The 12,592-nt window shown below is 48.1% G+C and overlaps 1 protein-coding gene across 1 annotated transcript in view; it reads left to right on the forward strand.

The window, feature by feature from the left end:
• Positions 1–12,592, forward strand: part of LOC128885518 (uncharacterized) — a 224,820-nt gene that overhangs the window by 98,467 nt on the left and 113,761 nt on the right. Inside the window, exon 3 of the mRNA XM_054139599.1 lies at positions 1,823–7,760. Coding sequence (XP_053995574.1) covers positions 2,373–7,760 — 5,388 coding nt within the window. The 5' untranslated portion in view covers positions 1,823–2,372. The remainder of the gene's footprint in view (positions 1–1,822; positions 7,761–12,592) is intronic.

A 12,592-nucleotide genomic window follows, 5' to 3' on the forward strand; every position in this document is an offset into this window, starting at 1 on the left:
CTTTATTGGTGTCCCTGATATTTCATGAGGCGAAGTCACTTCGAGATCGAGGCACCAGGCGTCTCTTCTCGTTCTCGCGACATGCCGTGTAATGTTACGGTCTCCATAAAGCGCATATCGTTTTCACGGTCTGCTGGGAAGGAGAAACGATTTGCAAAGCTCGCGCACGTGTCGGCTAAGTTCGCGAGGTAAGAGAATTCGCATGTTGGCAATGAAAGCGCAGGAAATCGCACGGGAGGCGGTACGAGAGACACGTGCACGATTATTTCCGGATTAGAGTGGCTGTTTTGAGTCTCTTTCTGGCGCGGATGTGCGTGTTGCCCGCGGTAGATCGAAATTGTGTCAGTCGTTGGATCAATACTGGGGCGCACGGGATCGATCCGTTTTTTTTCTGGACGCTAATCTACGGTCCAGACGAGACCGTTTAATTTATGCCGGCAACCAGATGATACATCGATTCCTTGCTCTGTGGATCGTATTAAAATTCAATACTTGGCTGGCTGCCCAGTTTACAAATGGAAGGGTGGTCGTTCATTTTCGCCTGGAAAGTAAATATATTTTTAGGGTATTTATTTTGTGTGAATGATGCACTCATTTGAACACTTATTACGAACACATGTACGCCGATGAGTGATCCCGAGCTGTGGAAATTATTCCACGCTCAACTTTTACACATCTCGTCGCGCATTTCGATTAAGCTCGAACACGTGCTACACCTGAGCATGCATTTAATGGAGTCTAATTCGTTCGCAGCTCGTCGGAAATCATATTGATTACGGACGTGAAATGAGCAATAATCGGCAAAATTGTTGCGATATAGTTATCGAACACTTTATTATTAGAGGGTGAAGTTGAACATTGATCAAATCACGTTTGCGTTAGAATGGGTTCCAAATTTTGTATTGTCTTCTAAATTAAGTGTCATTTATTTTAATATTATTGCTACAGGATAGTAATTGAAGCATAAAATAGTTTCCATTTATCCGTATGAGAATGGATTTATCGCGAAGAGAATGTTATATTGAAAATTCAAGTAGCAAATGTTTGTATTTGTACATTTTCATACCATAGAGCAGCAAATATTATCGATATTTTCTATTTGTTTTACAAACTTTCACGTACTTTGCAAGAGTACGCTGCACCGTTCCAACTCTGCCATTCCCAACATTGATTTTAACAGCTCTTACGGTACTCTGAAACAAACTTTGTCACGTGTACAAACACGTATTCATCGACCCAGTAGTTAGAACCTTCTAAAAGTACTCCCACGCTACTAGTAAACGTTCATTTTTAAACACACTTTCATAAGATTCCCAAACCTCCATCCTGTTCCAAGCACCCACTTTCAGAGATTCGGAGTCTGAAACGAACCTAAATCTTTTTATTACCAATTTTATTTTAGTCTTATTTAACCCTCTATTGCGTGAATTTCATTCTATAATTCGAATGAGAAATTATTCCTTAGACATTCATAATTGATACTTACGAAAAATTCTCTCGAAATCTCTTGAATATCACCTAGACGGTTTGTATGGAATTCCCCATCAGATGCATTATGCGATAGAGGGTTGAGACTCCCTCAACTAGAAATTAAAATTAAAGTAAAGAGTAATCGAAATCAACAACGCAAAATTTAGTTGATTTTGTTCTCGAGGATGTGAGCAAATGTCTCGTGGATCTTTCCGATCGAAATCCTCGTACCGTAACGGGGATACGCGCGTTCTGTAATATAAGCCTATCACCATGGAAACTGTGTCAGCGATGACTGGGTACGAGCGAGTCTCGTACTAAGCCACGCAATCCGTTTGCTTCTATTTTTCAGATAGCGGCGGCGGCATGAACACACGAGATTGGTTACGAAGTGCCATTCGCAGAGTGTCGCGCGATCTCGAACGATTCATCAAGATCGCGCCGAACAACTATCAAACTTTGTGCATGCGGTTGTAGTGTATAGAAGAAACAAAGGGAAAGTAGACCGACGAACGGGGATAACGGAGAGACACAGTGACAATATATTTCCTCGTATCGCAACGTAGAAGTGAACGGTAAAATAGTGCGCGGATTCGACATATGGGCGCGAAGTGAAGAAGGGGGAGATCGAGGACAGTCGACATGGAGATCGTTAACGGGCGAAGTGCGTCCAAGTATCGTTCGGGTTTTCCAGCGTCGAAGACCTCCGCGAGATACATCAAAGCGCCGTTAATGTTCCTTCTCGGGCCCCAAGGAAGATTGTAATTTCGCTTATCATCAGCGTCGTACGACGCGCGCGATGAATCGTCCCGAGGATCGTCGAGAGCCTAAATCAGGCCGACCAGTGGAAGCTTAGGTGACGGGGTTGACCCACGGATTGCGTTATTGTTCACGCGAACTTCATGAAAATGGACTCGACGAAGCTGGGCGGGCCAGCCCCAACCAGCCCGAGGGCTCATTCGCCTGCCATGCCGACGTATAGCACCACCGGGGACGGGAACATCGATTACATAATCGGGGATTACATGGAACGACTCGGCACGAGGTTAAACATACTCGAGACCGAGCTGAGGTACGCGTGGAGGGCGCTGGATCTCCTCAGCCAAGAATACATTAAAATGTGGGAGAGACTAGAGAAACTGGAGGGTCTGCTCTACGAACAGCAGACGGTTATCAGTCAGCTGATCGAGTTCTACGCGGGCGGAAGCAGCCACGAGGCTCCGAACGTGGTGGAGGAGACGTTGGCCAATCAACAGAGCACGGTGGGAGAGCTGGAGGCGATCGCGAAGACTATAGGGACCTCGATGAGCATCGAGGAGACGACAGCGTTGAGGGAGAAACTGACCCAGCAGGAGTTGGTGAGGATGCACGGACTAACGCAGGACAGTACGGCCGCTGCTGCCGTGGTCACCGACATTCACCGAAACGTCAGAAACTTGGACGCTCTGGAGACCCTCGAGGAAGAGGGCAATCTTCCGGACGAGGCCTTCTACAGAAGCTTGAACAATGCTTACAGAGAAGACCTGATATGTGGCGACACGTCCAGGCCGACGTCGCAGTTGGGGATGATCTGGGAAGAGGCGGAGGACGAGGACGCGAACGGAAAGAAAGACGCGGAGGCGAACATCTTCGACAAGACCACGAAGAAGGAAACGGAGCTCGAGGAGTTGATCAACAAACCGACGAAGGAAGAGATACAGGAGGCGGTGACAAAAAAAGAGGACGAGGCGGACGAGGACGAAGGCGAAGTGTTCAGCGCGGCTGACTATAAGAGTTACCGCGGTAACACGCCCTGCGTCAGCGAACAGGATCTCGCCCAGCTGTCCAGGCTCAGTTCCATCGATCAGGTGGCTCTGGAGAAGCTTCACGAGTTGGACAGGCTGACCAACAAACTTCAAAAGGACTCTCAGAACTTGATCGAGCTCCAGTCGCGACTGATGGACTCCCCGAAGAGACAATACAGCTCCGAGGCTGAAGCGAAGTTAGCCGAAGAAGCGAGTAGCATAGACGAACAACTCAGAAAAATTTACGCCGAGACCGACGTCGACAGTTGGACTTTCTCGAAGAGCCCTGGGTCGACGGGCAGATCGATCTCCAGAGTCAGCACCGACAGCGGCCTGGCCACCGACGGCGACTTCACAACCAGATCGATTTCGCCGAGGCTGACGTCCACATCCAGAACGAATCTGGATTCCATCTCGACCACCTACACCCCGCCGAGACTGGCCTACAGCGCGACCGTAAGGGAAAAGAGTCCCGAGCCAGTTATTCAATTACCCATAGACGTCGGGAGCTTCGCCAAAGGTTACGCGGAGAACAAGGAATTAACGGATCTGATGGTCGAGAGCTTCGTAGCCGTGACTTGCGCGTCGCCAACTATCTACAGCACCACCGCCGACAAAGTGCCATCGCCAACTCTCTCGGCGGGTAGCGTCCACAGCGTGCACAGCGTCCACAGCGTGCAGAGCCTTCGAACCAGGCAAGACGGTTACTTCGGTAGCGCAGCCAGACTGAACTTAGAATTCCAAGAGAGTAGAACACCGCCTAGCCCCTCGCCCAGTTCACCGCCTCCTCCAGCTCCTCAAGACTCCGCGGAATCCTTCCTGATGCCAGGCTCGGATCAGAGGGAACCCGACGTGAAGAGCTCTCAGAGTCCCACGTTTCTGAGAAACGCGGAGAAGCTCGTGTCCCTGGAGCAAGGTCGCCTGAGTCCGCGGACCCCTCATTCACCTAAATCGCCGCGAGTGTCGCCTAAGCACACGGCCAAGCCTAGCTGCGTCGCCAACATAGTAGCGGCGAAATCCGACTCGGGCCTATCTTCAATGAGCGGTTGGAGCAGCTTGGACAAGTCGCCGAGCTCTCCGAAAAGTTCCATCGCCAAGATGCTCACGTCCTACTCGGTGGATCACGCCAGGACGAGCTTGATCCCGAGCACAACGTCGATCAGAACGAGCAGTCCGATACCGCCGCTTCCGGAAACGACGATCGCGGTCATCACGGAACCTCTGTATGACACACCCGAGGGCAGAGACGCTTTCGCGAACGCCAACGCTACAGTCACCAGCCACTCGTTCACCGTGGCGATGAATCATCTCTCGGCGTACACGTCCATGAAGTCACCGACTACCAAAGAGGATTACAACTTCGTGCCACCGCCAGCGCCGATCGCGACGACCTGTCAGAGTCCGAAGAAACGGAGTCGTCAGCAAACGTTGCAGCACACTTACGACTCAGTGGCGCCTGGATGCACGCTGGATTACACGTTCAGGCCGGATCAACCGGCTATTTACTCGGTAGCTGGGAGCAATCGACAGCAAGCCATCACGAGCGTCTACACCAGCGGTTCCGGCACTTACGGTCCCAAGGCCACTACCACGGTTTACTATTCGGACTCGATGGACCAGTACAACACTTACCCGGACAACTTCAACGCCGTACAGTACGCGGACCCCGGTGGAATGGGTCACATAAAGAAACCCTTGAGGGGTGCCGTGTTCTCCGACGGTCTGACGAACCACGAGGGATACAAAGCCGCGTTGTACCGCACAATGTTTCCCACGGGGAACATCACAGACGCTTTATCGTACTACCCAACCAGCGCAAACTTGCCGCGAACCGAGACGAACGAATGTTCGTGGCTGAACTCGATGGAGGATCAAATACCTCACGATTCGACGTCCTCGAGTATCAGGTCCTTAACATCCGATGGCAGCTACGTTCAGAGTCCCTACACGGACAGAAGGTATCCTCAGCCGCCGGCCTACCAGAGCCACCAGTATCATCACACCTACGCGAACCAAAGCTACCCGCAAACTTATCAGCAACAATATCAACCCTATAGTCAAAGACTGAGTAGTACCGACAGCGCACAACTCACCGATGGCTACCAGAGGCAATGGCAACAGGAGCATCAGTACATACAGAATCACGAAACCGGAAGATTGCCTAGCGAGCAGTCGCAGCATCAGCAAAGCGAGTACTACGACGCCTCGAGTGTAATAGTGTCCCAGTCCGGGTACATCAGCATTGCTACGAACCTAAAGGACCACGAGATGGAGACCACCAAAACGACGAAGAAGATCAGAAGAGGTGCCTCCTTGAAGAACGCTATGAGTTCCATGAGCAACTGGCTGCCCGACTTGCACCTCAGTAAGAGGCACAGAAGTCACTCCTTGCCTGGCGGGGTGAGACGAGAAGACCTGGACGGCCCTCAGGACCAGCAACAAAGAGTTCCTCCCGCGGAAGCTGGTACGGCCAGAGGTCGCGGTAGAGGTCAAGCGCCCAGGAAGAAGAAAAAGAACACCCTCGTCTCTACCGTATCCGGAATTCTTCAGAAAGCCAAGAGACGAAGCCATCAATCGCAGTCCCTGTCCGATCCTGAGCAATCCGAAACCGAATGGAGCAGTGGCAGACAAAGTGGTTTATCGGAGGACGAGGACAGCGTCATGTCTGACGCGAATCAAGATCAGCCTCTCTTCGCGAAAGTGAAATCCTCGAGCACGAAACGCAAACCACTGGTATCCCAACCGATCGCTCTGCAGCAGCAGCAATCGACGCAACAGTTGCCGCCGCAGCAGTTGGAGTACATGCAGCATCAGCAGCAGCAGAACCTTCAGCAACAGCAGCAGGCCCTTCAGCAGCAGATTCAACAGCACCAAGAGCAGTTGCACCAGCAAGCTCTTCAAGATGGCTGGGCTAAGGAGAAGGAGCAAAGGAAAGAATTGGATCACGACATCGCCGATCAAATGGGTGGTTTTGAAGAAGAAACGTCGGGAAAGAGTACTGGTTCGGGCTCGGGTGGCTCCTCCATATTCCAAACCGTCGGCGACATCAAACGATCCACAGGTAGCTCGGACGAAGCTCCCAACGAGAAAGCCCCGAAGCTCCCACCCGTGAACCTGATGGGAGGCGCGAGCATGGAGTTCGCAGTGTCCAGGGCGCTGGGAAAATATCGACAGAGACAATCCTCCACGGTGTCCGACGAACAACCGCCCAGCGAGGAATCCAACAACGACAAAAAGTCCGAGGACGGGACCGTGCAGACCCTCGAGACCAGTTTCGAATATCCTGAAGATGTGTCAGAGAAAAGCGAGAAGAGCGAGAAATCCAGCAGCACCAGATTGCCAGAGTTGGTGACCAGTATATCCGAAGAGGCTCCTCCGTCCGAAGGTAGCCCATCCGCGTCGAGTACGAGAGGCCCAACGTCGGGTAGTCGATTCATGCCACGTCACCAGCAATCCCTCGAGATTCCTTGGACAGGAGCACGACCCGGCGAGCTGGACGAAGATAATCGAAGCACGCATTCTTATAGAAGCACGTCGAGGGTCTCGTCCAGGCGGCAGAGCACGGAAGATTCGATAGATTCCGAGGACGAATGGTACAGATACGAGCTGAGGAAGCTGGAAGACCTCGAGAGGCAGTCAACGACGGAAGTGGATGTGGGCGAGGCGTTGGTGCAACAACAACCACCCGAAGAGACCGAACCTTATCAACCAGACGACACGGTGAAGGAGAAGATGTCGTTCGTATTGAAAGAGCTGAAGTTGAAGGCGACTACAAAGGTCAAGGAGTCGCCGAAAGAGGAGAAGGAGGAGCCACGAGCGACGAAAGTGAACGGATCCATCGCGAAAGATCGTCGTATCGAGGAGAGGGACAGGTACGAGAAGCCTATTCCCAAACGGAAATCCGCGGAGAGCATCGAAGCGGTGTTCGCGAGGGTGACTGATTACCACACCTGGGTGAACGAAGAGGAAGCCAGAAAGGAGAAGCCACCCTCGTCGGTGGAGGAGGGCTCATCCGGGGAGACCTCTGGCCCGGACAGTCCCGTCCAATCGATGGACGAGGAGGAAGAGGAGGAGCCGAAAGACCTCGAAGAGGAACAGTCGAGACGGAGTTCCAGCGGCTCAACCCTGCGCCACGGCGAGAAAATTCAACCCGGATCGGAGTCCCTTTCACGCGAAGGTAGCGTAAGTGTACCACCTAGCGAGGTGTCCGTCAGCATCCCGGGTGCTTGGGATTCAGAGAGCACTGTCCTTGAAGGCCTCGAACGCGACGGAGCCGGCAGCGCCGAGACGGCCACCACGGCGACCTTGAGCCTACCGAAAATAAAAATCGATTCCTCGTCCTGCGGTAGCTCCGACACTACACTGAAGGAGGGCCAGGTGAGTCCTGGTCCGCCTGGATCGAAGTGGAAGCTACTGAAAGCGTTGAAGGAACGCAAGGCCGAGGAGAAGCTCAAGGAGGTCGAGGAGGCCTCTAAGGAGACTGCTATTCCCCAGGGACCCACTGCAGTGAGTATCATGATAAAGTGAGGACACGAAAACCTTTGTAAGGCGTACTCGAGATTCGGGGGCTGGGTCAAGTCTTAAGTCTAATCGCTCTTCGACGAACCTAACGTTTCGACGACTTAGGTTACTTACGGTTAGGGACATATCTAGGATGCTAGCGAGTATCGAGGACGTTCCATCAGGGTTGATCCTGAAAGTCTGCATACTGATGAGTGTAACCTTTACGGAGGTAAATCCTTCTGAGGTCTACAACCTAGGACAAATCATCTATGATGATGGTACAGGTTCTTCAGGTTATCACTAGCCAGCTTTCTTCTCGTAAATAGTATGTATTAGGAAAAAATTGAAGTGGAAAAAGGGTTTGTAACCTTCTTGTAACCTCTATATATCAATTTTTTGTATTTTAATGGAACGCTAGAACCTTGGACCTTCGGGATCATTGTACAGCACATACACATTCCATTAATAAAAATTAAAACTTACCTTCGTTTCTCGAAGTTACAAAAAATAAACAGCAGAATAAATGTTTGATTGCGGAGTTTCCAATTGTCTGTAAACAAAATTGAATCCCAGTAGAAATGATCAAGAGTATTAGTCTGGCAGTGAACGTGTTAATTATGATGATCATAGGAGGACACAAAACTTCTTGCTCTTTCATTTGTTTCTAATACCTAGCATTTACAAGAAAAACTCTGACTAGCGTAAACCCCTTGTATATTCAGATTCCATTTTTCTATAACATCCAACAAGTTTTTCCGCCTCTACCTTCACCATGTTCACAAACATTAGCGTGTACAGGACCGATCCTGACTTGGAAGTCCTCGATATTAACCCCCCCATGAGAGGACGAGCGACACGAGTTCGCTGAACCAAATTAAAAATCGAAGACTGCGCCTAATCCTACTGGCAGACACAAGACTAACGAATTTAAGAAGCTTACGTATCTATACATCGTAACCTTTGAAGCCTAAAAATCGTCCAGGAGGGAACCCGTGTCGCTTGATGTCCGAAACTTTCGCACACTAATTATACCACATTTTCGCCGCCACTGATAACTGTACGTTACCAAGGCACTAAGGTACCAAGGTTAATAGGACCTTATTTATCAGGGAGCTTGTAATTGGTTTTCCCCAGCGAGTATCGAGTACGCTGCACGCGTGTGGACTGTAAACCGAGGGAACCTACGAATTTAAGCATTATGTAGCGTGCAATCCCGTGGCAGCTCGTGGTCACGTGCAACCAGTCAATACTAAAGCCGTACGTACGATAGGCGACGGAAGCGAAGCAATGCGAATTCACGGGAAATTGCGTCGTCCGTCCAGCCTCGGACGGATCTCGACGGAGGACAAGGAGAGAGCGACGCTTAGAACGTATCGCGAACTCGAAACACGTATAACGATGGTACTAGTCAATTCAACAAGTGCAGCGTCGATATCGACGCGTGGCCAAGCAATATACTTCTAGGGGTGGATGTGAGGGATGCACAGATCGAGCATCGATCGGTATAATCGCGATCGGCGACGATCGATTTCGAGAACCGTCGGAGGATAGCTATACGCGACGAATCGCTGCGATACTAAACGAGGCTTATCTGGTTAATAGACCCTAGGACTAATTAGACGGTGCTTTAATAATCGATACGCTTTAAGGGTAGTATTATTAGATGCCGCGTGCCTGCGCGGTCTGAGACACCGATTCGCGGGGAGTAGTATTATTTCGGTCAATTAACGTTTGCGACAAGCGTGGCGTGAAACGACAGTCTTTCACGGGCTCTCGACGAGTGTAACGTCGATTCACGTTTTACTCTCTCCTGTCGATTAACACGTTCAGCACCACGTCGGTTACCGGTGACTGACAATTAGGCTTATACCTATAACTGAAATCCGACGACCACCGAATCGAGATAATCCGTTCTTCCAACTAGCCAATGCCAGGGGTACCATGACCGTAATAACTAGAGCTATCCTCATTATTCGATTCATCGAGGCAGGTACAGGAATACCTTTAACTCTAGTCTTTTGTGTTGGAAGGACGTTTAGTCTTGGATTTCTTCAACGACTATAGTTGATCGCCGGAGTTCCAATTTCGATCTCCATTTAGAATTTACTATTTTATTAAACATAATTACAAATTTCCGGATTAATAAAAAGAATTACTGTAATTTTTGAAGTTTTAGAGTTTAAATTATCTTCAAATCTTTTTAATTGGATTTATACAGTTGCCAAAATAATTTCAAAATAGGACATCTGACCCCGAGAAAAAATATTTATAGGAGAACTAAGCTCGCTGGCGTAAACGAAAAGGGAAATTAGGCTCGGCGCTTAACGTGTTAAGAAAGAAGAACGTTGAGGAATGTTACACGAGATACGCGCACAGGCGTGTGGATACTTGGAACGATCAACGGAGTCGTACGATTTAATCGACTCGTTGGCCTGATTAAACTATCGCGCTTAAAGCGATTCGCTTCCGAATGAAATTTGGCGGAGAGTACAACTCGTGTCACGGTTCAGACCGTCGAAGCGTCCGAACAATTAGCCTAACTTTAGTTAACGTAGGGTTAAGGGAGAGACCGACGCGTTCATCTTTCACTCGAAATTGCACACTTCGAATCTAGGGTAACTTTAAGCCTCGAAACTAGGCTAATTTCTTCCGAATTAACGAATCACTCGAACTCTTCATACGGTATGCGAAACGCACACATTTTTAATGCTGTAATCCGAATGCTAGAAACTGACGATCAGGTAAATAGGAGGAAACAAATCGCGCAGGCACAGCTGAGGATCTCGTTCGTTGCGCACATCGAAGTCATTGAGAAAATTGGGGCGGTGTAAACTGAGCTGGAATCTGCGAACACGTGATAGGCTGAGAATCATAGTAGCGTAAGTAAATAAAATGTTTAAACGCACCCTGACGAAAGATCTGCGTGAAATCATACGCAGCTCCAATTTTTTCTTATAGTACTTATTACATTATTATTCTCAGTTTGAGTCGATGAACGCAAGCGTTAGGATAATTGTAGACTCCCGAATTCAGGTGATTTATGGGTGGGAAAAATCAGTTCTGTAACACGCAACGTATTGAAATGGGAGACAACTCGAAGGGAAGTGGCCAGAAACTTTTCTTTTTCAGATCAATTTAATAGACATTGTTTTGGAATATTTCAAAATCGCACTAAAATTTACTAACTTCTAAATTTACTAATCTACTAACTAAAAGACAAGAAGTTCTTTGTCGCGTTCATTTTGTATCTACAATTTTAAAATACTTTGTATCTAACGCAATACTCTCTGAAGAAGTACAATATCACTTAACATCTGGTACACAGATTTTTTGGTAAGGGGAATAGGCGTAACAATTTTGCAATGAGTCGATACAACTTCTTTACTCTTTGCTCCATTGTTGTTTCATGTAGAAAAGAGTTTTCCAGGACCAGTAGTGAATGTAATGAAACGTCACTAATCATAACAAAGTTCGTCATTTTATGTCTAAAATTTTCGAATGATAAATATACTCTGGTAGAAACTAGAATAAATTCGGTACATGAAGCTTATCGCCAGCCTGCTCCATTCATGTCGTCAATAGCCACTGTTCGAACGGCAATTGTAAATTGCGAAGGGATGTCGTGCAACTAATAGGACAACAGAGTCGAGTTGTTTGACAATATGGCAGTGCCATGATATCGTTGCAACGGGACGTACAACTCATGGTACTCTAAATCGTTACGTCTACGTCCCCTTTAACAGGCGTCGCGGGACACGACAGAACGCGCAAGCTGAAAATCAGCCGCGAAATAATTACACGGTTCGTAACGCGTCGAATGTGCAACGGTATTCACGGTGGATCCCCTGGTCGGTCACATGTCCCACTGCACATTAGAGTGTAATATATTCCGTTCCGTTGAACGCGAAAACACGAAAGTCGATACGCACGTAGTATCACGTGACAGAGGTATTATGCGAACTTCTCATTAATAACCTTTCGTTTTTAGTATGCATTAACTTGGGGCACAGGTTCGCGCCATTTTGGTGTAAACAGAATTTTCATCTTAAAGGAATAATTTTCTTTAGCCATGGATGAATAAATTACATTTGTTACTGCTTACTACATTTCGTCGAAATAAATTTTCGACTAGTTTCTAAAATCTCTCACCTTTGAATTAAAAAAAAAGAGGCCACCAAAGAATACAAAACGCATGGCGAAGAAAATATTCTTTACAGGGAAAACTTTGTGCGTCGACCTAATATTTCCTGCGAGTAAAACGCGAGGGAAATTCTGGCCTAGCACGGTTCGATATGGACGCGGCTTTCGCTGCGATTAAGTGAAATACAACGAGTGGATTCCCGCGGGACGCTGTGTGCAATCGACGATTCGAGGCGTGAATTGCGCGTCGAGTAATTTTTCTTTGCTTCCATTTGGTTTTCACTCTCGTTCATCGTAATAGCTGCAAGTAGAATTTTCGACGAATTCGCGCGAACAAAGGAGAACGATGATACTAACAATTTTTGTCGTGCATCATGTAATATTCGTAACTAGTGTATACTATATAAGCCGATAGTATAATAGAGAGTAGTGTCGACGATAATGAGCGATGCGATTCGTGCGTACGATCCTGGAGCTGCGTGTTTTCGTAGGGTTCGTTCGTTGAGAAAATAGTGGTGCTCTTAGAAAAATTATTAATTTGTTTAAACGGTATTTAAACAGCGTAATTTCGGTAATTTTATTTATATCTACTATTGAGAGTTTCGTGCTAGTTGTTTGCAGTAATTTGAATAATATAATCTCGAAACAGTGGTCCATTCACCGTCCTTTTGAAAGCAAACGTTGCAAACCTTCCT

Source organism: Hylaeus anthracinus, unplaced genomic scaffold, assembly GCF_026225885.1.
Source record: "Hylaeus anthracinus isolate JK02 unplaced genomic scaffold, UHH_iyHylAnth1.0_haploid 11981, whole genome shotgun sequence".
In the NCBI taxonomy this organism is placed as follows: Eukaryota; Metazoa; Arthropoda; class Insecta; order Hymenoptera; family Colletidae; genus Hylaeus; species Hylaeus anthracinus.